The sequence below is a fragment of the Saccostrea echinata genome, unplaced genomic scaffold (genome assembly GCF_033153115.1).
Source record: "Saccostrea echinata isolate AGI-Se365-2 ecotype Australia unplaced genomic scaffold, CSIRO_AGI_Sech_v1 ptg000001l, whole genome shotgun sequence".
NCBI classification, from domain to species: Eukaryota; Metazoa; Mollusca; class Bivalvia; order Ostreida; family Ostreidae; genus Saccostrea; species Saccostrea echinata.
The window spans coordinates 18,702,941-18,717,944 of NW_026889750.1; the positions used below are offsets into that span (position 1 = coordinate 18,702,941).

At 33.5% G+C, this 15,004-nt stretch overlaps 1 protein-coding gene across 1 annotated transcript in view; it reads right to left on the reverse strand.

Annotated features, from left to right (window-relative positions):
- Nucleotides 1-10,087, reverse strand: part of LOC133186574 (MAP kinase-activating death domain protein-like) — a 32,640-nt gene extending 22,553 nt beyond the window's left edge. The window contains exons 1-6 of the mRNA XM_061321806.1: nucleotides 9,961-10,087; nucleotides 6,982-7,668; nucleotides 4,566-4,707; nucleotides 3,244-3,402; nucleotides 1,982-2,113; nucleotides 874-984 (exon numbers count right to left, since the gene is read on the reverse strand). Of these exons, the coding sequence (XP_061177790.1) occupies nucleotides 874-984; nucleotides 1,982-2,113; nucleotides 3,244-3,402; nucleotides 4,566-4,707; nucleotides 6,982-7,562 (1,125 nt within the window). The 5' untranslated portion in view covers nucleotides 7,563-7,668; nucleotides 9,961-10,087. The remainder of the gene's footprint in view (nucleotides 1-873; nucleotides 985-1,981; nucleotides 2,114-3,243; nucleotides 3,403-4,565; nucleotides 4,708-6,981; nucleotides 7,669-9,960) is intronic.
- Nucleotides 10,088-15,004: the final 4,917 nt, after the last annotated feature.

Sequence of the window (15,004 nt, forward strand, 5' to 3'; positions counted from 1 at the left end):
CAGGACACATCCAGTTGCAGACAGCCAGAAAATTGAGCTTTCATGATTTTGCTTCCAGAAAATTGATCATCGCCTACACATCAATATGACCAAACATGAAGATCAATACATCTCCGTGTGGGAAGACTGCACTGAGTGGGCCGACAGCCTAGAGTAAGGACAATCAACCCCCACATGTCCCTTAACTTCTCGAGACCTTTGGGACAAGGTTTTCTATTTTCTATGAACAGCAAGCTAACATCACATCTGTTGCACATTTTCTGTGTAGTTTATATGTCTATATACAGTGTAGTTTGAGTGTCTTACATCATGGACAAATTTAAAGGACTATTTAAAGTGACCTACAACAAAATTATTAAATTTACATTTTGTGCACAAAAAAGTGTTAACTCCATATTCATCTTGATATATTGGAATGATATGCCATATTTTGTAAACATTCCAAAATAACCTCTTAATGTAATTGAATAATGCAACAAACAGTATATTCATCAATTTAAAAGTCCCTTTGAATAAAAACTTGAAATTCTTTTTGTTTTTTTTTTTAAACTGAAACATACACAAAGTCTTATAAATGCAAATGTGTATGATACATTAACTCTACATGATCTACCTCTGGGGAACAAAAGAAAGAAAATGGACACAAACACCAAGAAAACTCGCATGTTGAGGCCCTGTTTTCCACAAGGGAAAGAGAAATTCATGCAGTCAGGCAAATCAATTAATATAGCATGCAGGATACATATCTAATGAAAAATCTGATACACAGTCAGCCAAAATACCCTCAACTGAGACATAACAGTAATGAATGTATATAAATTCTTCTTGATATTTTATGTGCATTGATTGGTATGTAAAGTGATATATCCTAACCTTGTTTGAGTCAAGGTCCACAAGCCAGACATCATCAGGCAGTTTAACATTCTTGTATGGAAGAAAGCTTGCTGGCACCCCGATAATGAATGGTGTTGGGGCTAAGAGCAGCTGTCAAAATCAGAAACCAAAAAAAAACTTTTGTCAGCTTACATCAATATTTAATATCAAATACATTTTATAAGGGTCATTTGCACTTCAGGCAATAAAAAGTGTAATTCAGGCTGGCAAATTTGACTCTCTTGGATCATGCAGAATCATGCAAACAGAATTAAATTTCATTTCTTACATGAATTTTCTCTAAAAGATTTGAAAATCATTAAACTTTTTTTTTTTAGTTCTATAAAGCTGTCCAAAGTTAATTCTATGTTTAACATCAGCTGCATGCCTAGATTTCAGAGAAATTGGAAATTTGAATAAACAAACAAATCGGTCATTTTTTAAAGTTTCTATTCTGGTTTGCTTTTACTTTTAGCAGCTAAAAACTGATTCCATAGAGATAGACATTAGGGCCCTCTGTGAGGTATATTTGAGCCAATTTAAGTCTATTATTTAAACTGACAGATTTACTGAAAATGATCGTTAAACAATAACCCTACATGTTTACAAATATTTACAGTATTTGATATTCATGTACATAAGTTAATATTCATTTGTTTGAAATTGTGTTGTTTATTTTTTTCTCCCTCCTTCATAGGTTCTGAAGCTTACATTAAATGTAGAATTAATTTCAGCCAGCCTTACAAGTATAGCAATAAATTGTATTAAGAACAGACATTGACTTGGATTAGCTCTTGAGATATTTGAATTCTGTAATTATACCACTGCAATCTCTGCTACAATATCAATTTTGTTTCTTTTGCATGTCCCTGTGGGCAAGACTGCATTAACAATGCTTGGATTCATTCATCACAATCAACTTTCATAGCACTACTGATTAATCTAAATCTGTGATTAGGTTCCTTAAGATTGCATAATCTTTACTTCTTATAACATTTCCCTTCTTGAAACAGCTATCTTACAGAATTATTACAGGGCTACATATTTCATTTTGTAACAATAATCATTACAGAACTCTCAATAAATAAAATTCAGACACACTACTTACCTGTTCTGCAGAGGACATACAGGTTGGCAGCAATGGAATCACAGGAAACATGTATTCTAGAGGATACAGCATAGCAACAAAGGCCATCACACTCATAGAGAGGGCATTGTAGTCACGAGACTGCATCACAACCTGAGTGTATAACATAGAAACAAAGGTCATCACACTCATAGACAGGGCATTGTAGTCACGAGACTGCATCACAACCTGTATAACATAGCAACAAAGGTCATCACACTCATAGACAGAGCATTGTAGTCACGTGACTGCATCACAACCTGTATAGCAACAAATGCCATCACACTCATAGAGAGGGCACTGTAGTCACAAGACTGCATCACAACCTGTATAACAGAGCAACAAAGACCATCACACTCATAGACAGAGCATTGTAATCACGGGACTGCATCACAACCTGTATAACATAGCAACAAAGGCCATCACACTCATAGAGAGGGCATTGTAATCACGGGACTGCATCATAACCTGTATAACATAGCAACAAAGGCTATCACACTCATAGACAGGGCATTGTAATCACGGGACTGCATCACAACCTGTATAACATAGCAACAAAGGTCATCACACTCATAGAGAGGGCATTGTAATCACGAGACTGCATCATAACCTGTATAACATAGCAACAAAGGCTATCACACTCATAGACAGGGCATTGTAATCACGGGACTGCATCACAACCTGTATAACATAGCAACAAAGGCCATCACACTCATAGACAGGGCATTGTAGTCACGAGACTGCATCACAACCTGTATAACACAGCAACAAAGGACATCATAAACATAGCATTGTAATAATGGGACTGCATCACAATCTAAGGTCAAAAAAACTCAATCATCAGGAGAATTGGAATGTCTTGCTGTTCATCAGTATCAATTATATAACATAGAGTACCATTAAAAACTTTAATATGTGTGTGTAATATACAGTGTACAACTGCTTTAATTTGGTGCCAGGTGTACATCTAAAATGATCTTGATGATTCTTTTACATATCAGTATTTTTTTTTAGGGGGGGGGGGGTCATCAGAAAAGGCAACATTTCAATATAATATAATATATACAAAGAAAAATTCATTTAAGCATGCATGCATATCTATGTCTTAATTCGGGGACTTTCATTAAGGTCTTGGGTACTGGCTCTCTAAGCATGCTCTATAGTACAATGTATTATACAATAAAGAATTCTTTCATACTTCATATAGAAAAAAAATTCTCTGTCCACTAAACCCAATGGCTTACCTTGTATTCCAGCATGATGGCAGTAAGCACCTTTAGACAGGTATCCACCCCAAGAAGTTCTAGTGGGAGATGGAGGGGAAAATCTATATAAGAGAACCTAGTGTGATCGGGCAGGGCAAACAACAGTGGGGCTTCCAGTTCTTTTGGCAACACCTGAACCTGGATAAATAAAGTGATCCCACTTGTATGAATTTGTTAATGATATAACTTCTATAAAAGACATTTTTGGAGAAAAAAAATGTTTTTGTTAATCGATTCAGAAGTCATTAGATAACAGTACTTAGCAAATTTTCAACTCTGAGTCATTGTCTGATTACACTAAAAAATGAAGCAAATACATCTGAGTTAATAATTTTTTTTTAAAAGTTATCAAAAACACTGACTCTGATTACCAGAATTTTATAAAATATGCAAGAGCACACACATTGTAGCCAAATTCTATACATAAAATATGCAGATAATCAAGATAATACTGCTGAAAGTATCACTACACATCATTAGGTATATTAGACACAATATGTGATGATAATGGTCCAAAAACAGCTTATTTGTGAATCAAATGTTACATAATTATGCCATTGTCACCATGATCTCGCACATTGACAAAGTACATGATATATTGATTAAGTAGAATAACTGGGACTACTGGTGCCAGGTTAATGCATAATGGATTTCCAGTTCTCAGATATTGTGCTATCATGTATTTCTGGATAAAAAATACTTCAATCCTCATTACAAGTTTCTAATTACTATCAGCTGTCATTATTCCAAGTCAGCTGTTATCACAAGCAGTGCAAAGCATTGACGTTGAAAAAATTCTGAACAAGTTTCTAGTCTGATAGCATTAATACAGGAATATTAAATTAATATCGCCCACACCCTAAGCTGATCCTGGTGATTTTCTTTATCCCATACATTACACAAAATAATCTGATATCAATGTATTCATAACTCAGAAATCTGAAGTGTTTGACTATAACATGTAATACTGAAATGTCTGGGCTATAGATATAACAAGATCTAGCTAGAGATGATACAGATTTAGTTCAGTAATGAAATGTTGATCTTAGATGTTTGGATATCAAGTTTACCATAATAGAAATTGACTTCATCTGACATTTTCTCAGCTTCTTAGAAAATACTGTTATTTCCATATATAGAAATCTATCACCTACATGTGCATACAAAATTCTAAGGAATTCATTTAATAGTTGAATAGGTACATGTGCATCCCTTATGCTGGACTTAAAATTATGTGGTAGACAACTCAGATATTGCAGTACACTACAACTAACTGTTTCCATGGTTACATAGTAACAAACCTCAACTCTGGTCTTCCCAGGGACAGGTACTGGTGCACTTAGAAGTCTCAGAACCCATGTTTCTATTTCTTTGACTTCATGCATCACAAGGCCTGTCAGGTTGTCTGACCCCTGTCCTGTCAACACTCCCCAAACTGTGTCCCTAAAGTCAAAGTGTTAAAGTAATTATTAGTATATTTTCTACCTATGTGGTACATTTTTTTGGACACTCCAAGTCTGACAATATGATTATAATACATGTAGTATGAAATTCAATAGAGATAAACCTAGGCAAAAGAAACACACAGGCCAACAGTCTTATATATGAATATTGCTTGAACTCAAAACACTCCATGATGAGAACTCGTTAGTATTATTTTTAATTTTTTTAATACTCTAATTGCATGTATATAATTCTATTCAGGCAGCCCTAATAATCCACAGCAAGTTTTTTTTTTTTTTATATATATGGACATACTACCAATGGTGCCTCTGGCAGTTGACAGGAAGGTATTCAATGCAATTAAAAGTGGATATACATGTCTGAGTGCTCATATTCATTCACAATCCAATGGTCATGAAAGCCTCGAAAAATATATTGTACAATTTTCAGTTGAGAAATTAAGACTTAAATTTCAATACAGTTGTCATTTACACATTGCAATCATAAATATCTAAATGAAATTGTGGATTTAATTCTAGATATATCACTGACAAGAACATTTAAAACCTTTTTCTGTTTACATTTCAGCTATATGACTTTTTTTGAGAATGTACCTTATCAGAAACATATTTCTTTATTGTAATAAGCTCTGTATTTCCAGTAATACTGTACACACAAATACATTTTAATTGACTTAGTGGTGTTTTCTTTTTAGTGCCTTTGGCAGAATTTGAAAGCAGCTTTTGCTAAATCATGTACATCGCTAACTGTCTAAGAGTACATATATTATTTATATCTAGCACATTCAGACATGCACTTAATCAAATTTACGCTAACTTGTTGAAAAGTCAATTTCCTCCAAATAACAATTAGCATACATGCTAAATAAAATACATTTACAGTACGTAATATGATAATGTCCATGTCTATCAAAATTTTCTGTTTAAGCAGATGGTCCCTAAATTGACACATTGACTATACCTGCGTCAATTAATTTAGATGGAAGCAATTACCATTGTCACCAGGACAATCTTGCTTGAGGTCATTTCACAAAAGAATGGTCATATTAATACACTAATGCAACCCATTTCATTATGTCCATACATACACACTACACAGCATCAGATTTTAATACTAAGTCAGACATTATACCACAGATATTTTATACAAGTTACAATTTTCAAGTATAATGCACAGTTATTTATTATAGATGTAATCTGTGGAATTGGATTTAATTTGTAGAATATAGAAGAGATTTTTAAATTAAAAAATTCCTTTATAAATAAACATAATAACCTTTCAACAGTATTACTTTTAATTTAATAACTTACATTTAAAGTGAGAAAGTACTAAATACAAAATTTAAAATACACGTCTTTTGGAATTAAATAGCCTTGGGAATAGTACATTGGTTGACATTAACATGATTAAAACTTCACAAAAAAAGTGTTAATGACACAGATAGTCCAAGCTTTTATAATAATAAGTAAACACCACAATCCTAAAATTTCTCTGGTATTTTACACACAAAGATATACCAGCTCTGTTTACTATTAAAAGTGAACTTGACACTACTTGGGGAATTAAATGAAAAAATAAAAAACACATTTCAACCATGTTTTCTAAATTTTATACAATATTTCTTATTTTAAGAGTCCTCATAAAATGACTAGACAAACAAATGATCTTGATTTAGTTTTACCGATTCTGAAAATAGATTTCAGCAACACCATATATATGGAAAATGTGCCCTATAGCATGTTCATGGACATGTATTGGTTTAAAATAACAGAGGAAACTGATGGAATCAATAATGCCTTAAATGAAGCTGAGTTAATGAGAGGAGACTGCCTGTACTTCTAACAGATTCAGCTCTTGTAGGAATATGGCTGTGGGATTGTTACCAAATGTTGCCTTGTATTGATCAGTGAAGCCAAAATTAAAGAACAAAACAACAGAGTCTTTTTCCTTTTTAAAATCAAACACTTCTCTTTCATTATACATCCCAGGATCTATTCATGCAGGCTTTGAAAGCTTGCATTCCAGCAAACTAAATAACATCCTATGACATTCAAATATCAATCAATGCTTCAAAGGGGAGATAAGATCATTTGACTTGTCACATAGTGATTTTATAGAAACATGAAAAACAAGCCAAATGCTCCATTCTTATCTAAATTTTTGGCTTACTCTGTCTATATACTTTTTGTGTTACAATTGTTTAAAAGTACACAATACAATTCAAACAAATTTCATTATCGACATGATACACACCTTGATATTGCTTTGGATCCACCAATTCTTTTGGTACAACTTCTATCATGGCAAGCGTCTATAAGTTTGCGCAGAATGAACAGGCATTCTCGGAATGTTGAGAAGAATGGATGATGAGTAACAATACACAGTGATGTTAAAGTATTATTTCGAACACGACTTGCTGTCTTCAATTTTCGCTTAGTTTTAGGTGACTTTCTTCTGTCCAGTTCCGTATTTCCATTATCATCTGCCCAAGATGCACTCAGAGATTTTGATTTCTCGGACACCTTTCTCTCTATTGGTCGAAAAAAATTCACACAGATTCCATATCGCACTTTCCCTGTGTCTTTTTCTGTTAATGTGAACACAAATGAAGTCGTCTCTCTCAAGCTCATGCGCTTGGGACCCACACTGATACATCCTTCTGGCTGGCAGAAGAAGATGACGTCTGGCGACAAAGGAAAATCGTGATGATCCTCCAAAGGGTAACGTCGTAGAAGCTCGGGGGTCTGGGCTACATTGTTGTTGTTATTTGGATGTCGACTGCCCACTATCAGGATGTAGTCAATAAGACGTGGACAGAAATATTTATCGGACATAGTATTCTGTTATGGGATATTCCAAGTCATGATTCGTGTTGTTTCAGTTTCACTCTTGTTATCTGCTGCAATTTATGTGAACCTTTTCTTGCAGACATGTGTCACCCTGGAAAACAAATTTATTGGAAGTAGAACAATTTAAAGACATTTAAATTTGAGACAATATTTGAATCTCCTAGATATGTTTTAGGATCTTATCATACTTATCTAATATAAATAAACATTCAACATCATGTAGGTAGCATCTGTTTTGTCTAACCCAGTGTTTTATTTTATAAGACTAAGATACTACTGACATATTTTTTTTTCATATTCTTTAAAAGATATATGTATATCTCCTGACATTCTCTGAAAATTTGATACTTTATAAACATTACATAATCTAATGGCACAGCTGTTTATAATAGATTCATTATTTAATAGGCAGCCTACTATAATACTCTATTAGTCTTCAAAATGTTTCATAAAGCCCCCCAGTTGGCATATGCTCATAAATGTAAATACATTTTTCTCCCCATAGGGTTACTTATTGATGAGATAGATCTGCTGACTTGTGAAATGCAAGTAATATTATATATATACATAGCGATCTGCATCATCATTTATTGTGCACAGTGTAACTGCTCAAGCACTTATGTCATTGTCCTTGAAATAATTATATCTTATTGCACTGGTCAGTCTAGTTATTCAAATACATTTTTATACTGGTCAAAATGTTCAATTCAGTGGTTAAGTTCACCACAGAAATGTAATCAACACAATTTTTTAATTCTTAGTACAACCAAAGCTTACAAGTTAACTGATCCTCTTCTTAATGCAATGATATTTTCCAATGTTTTATGAATCTCATTGAAAATTTAATAACACTCTTTTTGGAGTTGGGGGTGGGGGGTGGGGGGATTAAATTTTTCATTTTTAAACTATGAGGAAAAACACACTGCTTTAGTAATTAATACTTTTCTTTTACATGCAAGATTTCACTATAAGCCTGAAAAAACTTAAGTAACCAAATTAATTGCTTTATTGGGAAAGTTTGCCTTATATATAACTGGTCAAGCATCTGTATTTTACTGGCCCAAATCATAAATAATGATTATTTAATGCTACTTTCACTCCAAGTAAATCTTTACTTTGCATAATTAACTCCTACAAATACTGAATAAAATTATAATGCTTAAACATGTTAAACAAAGAGTACATATAGCTGTCAGTTAATTGAACTATATGGAGTAAAACCTTTTTCCGAGACACTGTTTTTTTTTCTTTGCAATCAAAAAGCAATTAGATCAATGTAAGGAAAAAAGTAAACTTCTCCTAAGGCCAGGTAAAATTAATCTTTAGATTCTCATCCCCGCCCGCCCCTCTCAAAGTGCCCCGCCCCGTTGTTTTTTATTTTGCTTTTTGGGTGCCAAATGTATTATTTTCATGTATTTTTATTCAGCAAGAATCTGGGTCAAAATTTAAGAGTTATCTCCGCCCACCCGCCCCAATTTTTTTGCAAATTTGGATGAGAATCTAAATTTTAAATTTATGTGGCCTAATGTCACATTACATGATAATAGATAATACAGCACTTGACTAAAATGAAAATCTGGGAAGCACCGAGTGCTTTAAAAGCAGAGTTAAATGAACCATGGTTAGTACGTATATATTGCAAAACACCCACTGAAATTCAATCATCTGATATTTATGTAAGAAGAGAAACTTAATTGTATTTTATTAATAAGGTTCAACTGTCTACAGCAATTTGACAGTGCAATTCAGCGATTTCAATGTCGAAACTTCTGAGAAAGTGGATACTACTACTTCGTCAACATGAGTTATAACTAGGTTTATTATATTATTATTAAATAAATAAAGCATTTTCCATTAAATATCTGAAAGTTACACAAAATGCCTAGATTAAAATTAGTGTTTTCACCATACAAAAAAAAGTTTTTTGCACTTCTATAGAAAATTAATGTTTACTTTGATAATAAGGTATCAAAGATGGAGTGATTATAATTTTTGATATAAAATGTTTTCATGATTTCTACACTTATACTTTATCCTGAAGCAAGTAGATTTTGATAGTCCACAAAACTCTTGATATTTGATTAAACATTTTTTTCTGGAGTTCAGTTAGGATCATCTGTACTGTAATTTATACCAACGTTTTAGTTGAAGATTTCGGCTAACACTCTTACAATACGAACAAACTCTTCATAACCATACCGGAGATGTAACAAGACAATAAATATAGATTTAAATGACAATCAATCAGCAAATCAATCTAGACCCGGTCTAGTTAGCTAGCTGTAGGCCACATGTAAATAAAACTTGAGCAAAAGGTGACCACTATGTTATCGTCTTTTTTCGATGATAATTAAGAGAAATTTTTGCAAAGCACCAGACTTACCTCGGCGTCATTGTGAAAATGACGTGTGGGATGGAAATATAGTGACTTCAGCTGCAAGGAGTTGCTGAGATCGATCGTCGTCGTATGTTAAGCAGCCATTGACGTCAACAACAGAACATGAGCGCCGCCTAGCAAGTGGCTTTAAAACAAGGGAGTGAACTCGTAGAATTGTCTATGTCTCAAATTCTTTTCAGCACGATGGTCACGATCACTTTACAACTAAAAAAAAATCACCGGCTCTTGACAATTTTAACTATTTTTTAATGATGGTGTTGGGTCAGATATATTTTATGTTTTTGGTTGGGGTGGGGTGGGGGGGGGGGGGGGTAGGAAAACAGAAATGTTTTTGCCCGTTCACATGATATGAACAGAAAAATGGAATGTGCTATTATAAATACATTGTTTTAGGGGAAAAAATACAGTAATGTCAGCCTTGAATATTGTTTAGAATAAGTATATGGAATATCAATATAGTGTATTTTATAGCAGACAAATTAAGTGTGCATGTATGTACCGATTTCCTCTTTTCTCCTATAAAACATATGATTACTAATTACATGTACATCGTACGCCTAATCAATCAGAATGATTAAATTAAAAAAAAGGATAATCAATTTTTGGCAAAGTGTGGACCCACATCCTGGAAAATTCCAAAAGAAAATAGAGACCGAAAGATAAAAAGAAAATTATTTCTTTTCATCTTTCTGCCCCCCCCCCCCGCCCCTCTCTCCAAAATCCCTCTGTGACTTGCGTTTTCTTGTAGAAATAGAAATGAAAGAGATCGCTTTGTGGAGTTACAGGAACAATTATTATTTCACGTCCTCAGAAATTTTTGGCCACTTCTGCAGTAAATACACGTTTCCGAATTCCTTGTCCAAATGATTAAAATTGTAAAATGCTTAAATATTCCATTTAGAGATGTCTGAAATTGTGGACAGAACACACACACCCTCCTTCAACCCTGCACTGTTGGTGTTTTCATCAATTATTTCTCTGTAAAGACATTTAAAATTTCCCAACGTATTCCAACTGAAACATCTGGTCTACATAGATGGGGGGGGGGGCTCTTGAAATCGTCGGAAATCCTTGCAGGCAACGAAACATAGTCTATCGTGGGTTTCCGACGATGAGAGGAGCTCATTTATTTCTAATAACCGGTCGGTTTATTTATTTTTCTTTTTATAGAACGGTCTTGGGGTTTCTAAGTTTTTTAAAATACACTGTAAATATATATACTATAGAAAATAATTTATAAAACGTCCAACATTTCCGGGAAGATTTTATAGTAATAATACATCGGAGGAAAGAGAGGAGGGTCATGGCCACAAATGCCGTATTGTCCTCCCTTTTTAGAATTCTTACTTTGGGAAATAGAGATCAATGGACGCTGAGATTAATATTTGCAATTCCGTTTACGGTTGAAAGTTTTTCAAGGGAGGGATTCAATTACCAAATATATTGTGTCAAGTTTTTTTCCGAAGTGATACGAATTAGTACAGTAAAACACGCTTATATAGCGAACACGCTTATAATGAATTGACGCTTACAGCGAAGTGGTTTTCATTCCTCTTTTAAAACATTTTGTGAACTCAACGGATATAACGAATTATGTTTATAACGAAGCGAAATCGTCCGTCCCTGGCGCGTGTTTTAATGTACATACTATGCAATAACAAAAAATGATAGACCCATTTTAGTAAAATGATATGTATGGAGAAGAAATGTAACTTAGGTATAGTGACCTAAAATGTTTTTACATCGCCATATAGCAATGATTACAACGAAACTGTAGAGGAAAACCAGTAAGTCTGATGTTGTGAAGGTGAGGAATGGGATGTAGAGATGACTTCAGCTTTACAAACATCAACTTTCCTCAATCTGATTAAAATCAGAGGCCTCGATCGTAAGCGACATATCGTTAAAAAGGAGCAACGAGGATTTGATTTTAATCAGATTGCAACTTTCCTCGTTTATGTAGTATCTATAATTAACCTCTATCACCTGCATATGGTGTTTATATCTCCCAACTTATTTGATGCTCTAGAGCATAAACTTCGAGTACAATCAAATTTAAAACCGAGACAGGCTACTGGCAAGTTGATGCTACAGAGATTTTAGCAACCTCGTTTAAAGTATGCATTTCGTAATTTTGACTGTTTTATAAACCATTTGGAAGGCCTTTGTTTTAATACTAAATTTGACTATGGAATATTTTGTCTAGGGCTCACGGCGGGTGTGACCTGTCGACGGTGAATGCTTACTCCTCCTGTGCACCTGATCTCACCTCTGGAATTTCCAGGGGTCGTATTTTATGCCGTGATCACATATTTGTATTGTTTGTAGGGTTTTTGAGATCGATTACGTTTCGTTATCTTCACCTTTTTCATTTTTATCTAAAATAGACTTAATAGAGTTTAAAAAGTGTAAATTTTTATGCCTCGCCATGGTTGTGGCCGGGGCTTATAGCGTTTGTCATGTCCGTCTTCCATCCTTCTGTCCTTCCGTCAGTCCAGTTTCAGTTCTAGCTCACTTTCAAAGAAACAATCCAAGATATTTCTATCAAACATCATATTTTAATTCATATTGATGAACATCAATATTTATTGACCTTGACCCTCCCTTTGACCTTGAATTCACTTTTCTTAATATAGTGCTTAGCTCATTTTCAAAGAAACTATTCAAAATTTTTTGTCATAAAACTTCATATGCTTATACATATTGATGAGAGCTATTCAAAGGCATCAACATTTTTTACCTTGATCTTGCTTCTCTAAAATTTGTGTTTAGCTAAGTTTCAAAGGAACAAATTAAGATTTATTTATCAAACTTCATATGCTATAAAAAATAATACATATTGAGGACAGCTATTCAACTTCATCAATTTTTGTTGTCCTTGACCTTTCCATTGACCTTGACCTAATTTTTCTCAAATTTATGTTTACCTCAGTTTTGAAGAAACTATTCTAGATATTTTTTTATGTAAGCTTATGCATTATGTAAGCTGATACATTATTTGGTGAGAATGTATCAACTTTGTCAAAAAGTTTGTTACCTTGACCTTCCCGAAGACCTTTATTATGTATAAAACCCAGTTTTAAAGAAACTGTTCAGGATATTTTCATCAAACTTCATGCACTAACACAAATTTTCATGTTTCATTAATAATGAACCCTGGGCAGGGCATTCATGTCCTATGGACATATTTCTAGTTAAATTAACTTTCGAAAATCAAAGAAGGGATACCCTGAGCTAATTTGTCCTGCTACAGATCTTTGCATTGCCTATTTATTAATTATTTCATTTCATCTCTTGGTATCTTTTCTTAAAAATTTTCCGAGATGTTAACCCATAATCACAGGGCTCACATTGCCGACAGATCTGATTTTTGTTTTTTCAAAATTCCTTTGTCTAGTAATGTTAGAAAAGAGACAGATCATTTTGTCATAAAGATAGAGCAAAATTACTTCACATCTTTCAAAACTTTTGGCCTTAAAGGGAATATTCATTCCATATAATACAATGTTACTGACTTTTTCTTATGTATATTCAAATACAGTTTGTAACTTCCATATCTTGAATTGCAATTTGTTGAATATAAGGTGTACAAATACAAGTCTAATAAAGTACCATCCCTACTTTAATATAAATTTGAAGCCAGTCTTCAGATATCTTTAATTTGTTGTCAGTGCTACTGAGTCTTAGAAATAGAGGCTCAACTGTAACTTATAGTTTATTTAAATTTTAAAGTGAATAAAAATAAACCTAGGTGGATAGTGGAATCTTTCTCTCAGGTCTAGCTGCAGACCTGTAGCTCAATGGTCTTAAAAATTGAAATGGATGACCAGAGATACTTTTTTTTCTATGGGTGGGACTGTAGCTCTATGGTCTATCAATTAATTTTTTTTTTTTGAGAGCTTCAGTTCTGCAGCTGTGTCAGGTCCAAAACATGGGGGAAGTGGGAGGGGGAGGGGGGATTGCTGTGACAAAACTTTGCATGAGAGAGAGAAAATTTTCTGGACCATGTAACAGGTAATGCAGCATCTCGAAAGAAAACAAAAACCATTAAAATTATTCAATAATCTACTTTTCTTTATTTCAAAGGGAAGACATGATGCTAATGTAGGAATGCGTATGAGTACAAAAACATGATTCAAACAACTTTATAGTAATAAAACAATAGTCTGTCATTTATCACAGTGAATCCAAGCAAATGCACCATCATAGACAAAATTCTTGAAGTCAGCAGTGCTAAAATCCAGAAAGAAATGATCATTTCCATGAAGATCTCAATGATCAGAAACAGACTCATTAATAGTACATGGAGGATTTAGGTGCTCCATTTTGTCTCTGGGTACACTGATATAAAAATATATATATTCCTGTTCATTATATTTAAAAGTCTTAACAAAATAAGATAGGAGTCTTGCTCTTATCCATTAGTACACTCTCCAATAGATAAGACATAGACTAAAGGTTAGGTTTAGAGATATTGGATAATTTTGCCTTCAGACAAACTTCAATAACATACATCTCCAGATACCAAATAGTCTAATATATGTATGTTTTTCCCCAAATACTACTACAGAGTGTATATGTACCATTTTTAAATTTTTGTTAAAGTAGTACAACTTAATTTTACCATACCATATCCTATGAATGATTGAATGACCTATACACAGAGGTATATAAACATGGGTTATCTTTTCCTGACTATAAATGCCCATCTAAAAATATTGCATTGATAAATCTAAGCAAACCATCATACATTCTGGAAAACATCATGAAATGAAAAAACAAATTATTGCTGTAAAAATCAAAGTGTATTTAACCTGATGTTCCACAAAATAATATTCTAAGCAGAAGTCATCTGCTACCATACACATCTTGGTAAAATTTCCATAAAACGGAAAAAGAAGTTCCAAGATTTGATTTGAATATAATTCTATTCCAACATACCCCATCAAGCTTCATTGTTCCTAAGCCTATTTGCCCATACCCTTGCACACACAAATAAAGTCTTGAAAATATTTTTCACGGTACAATG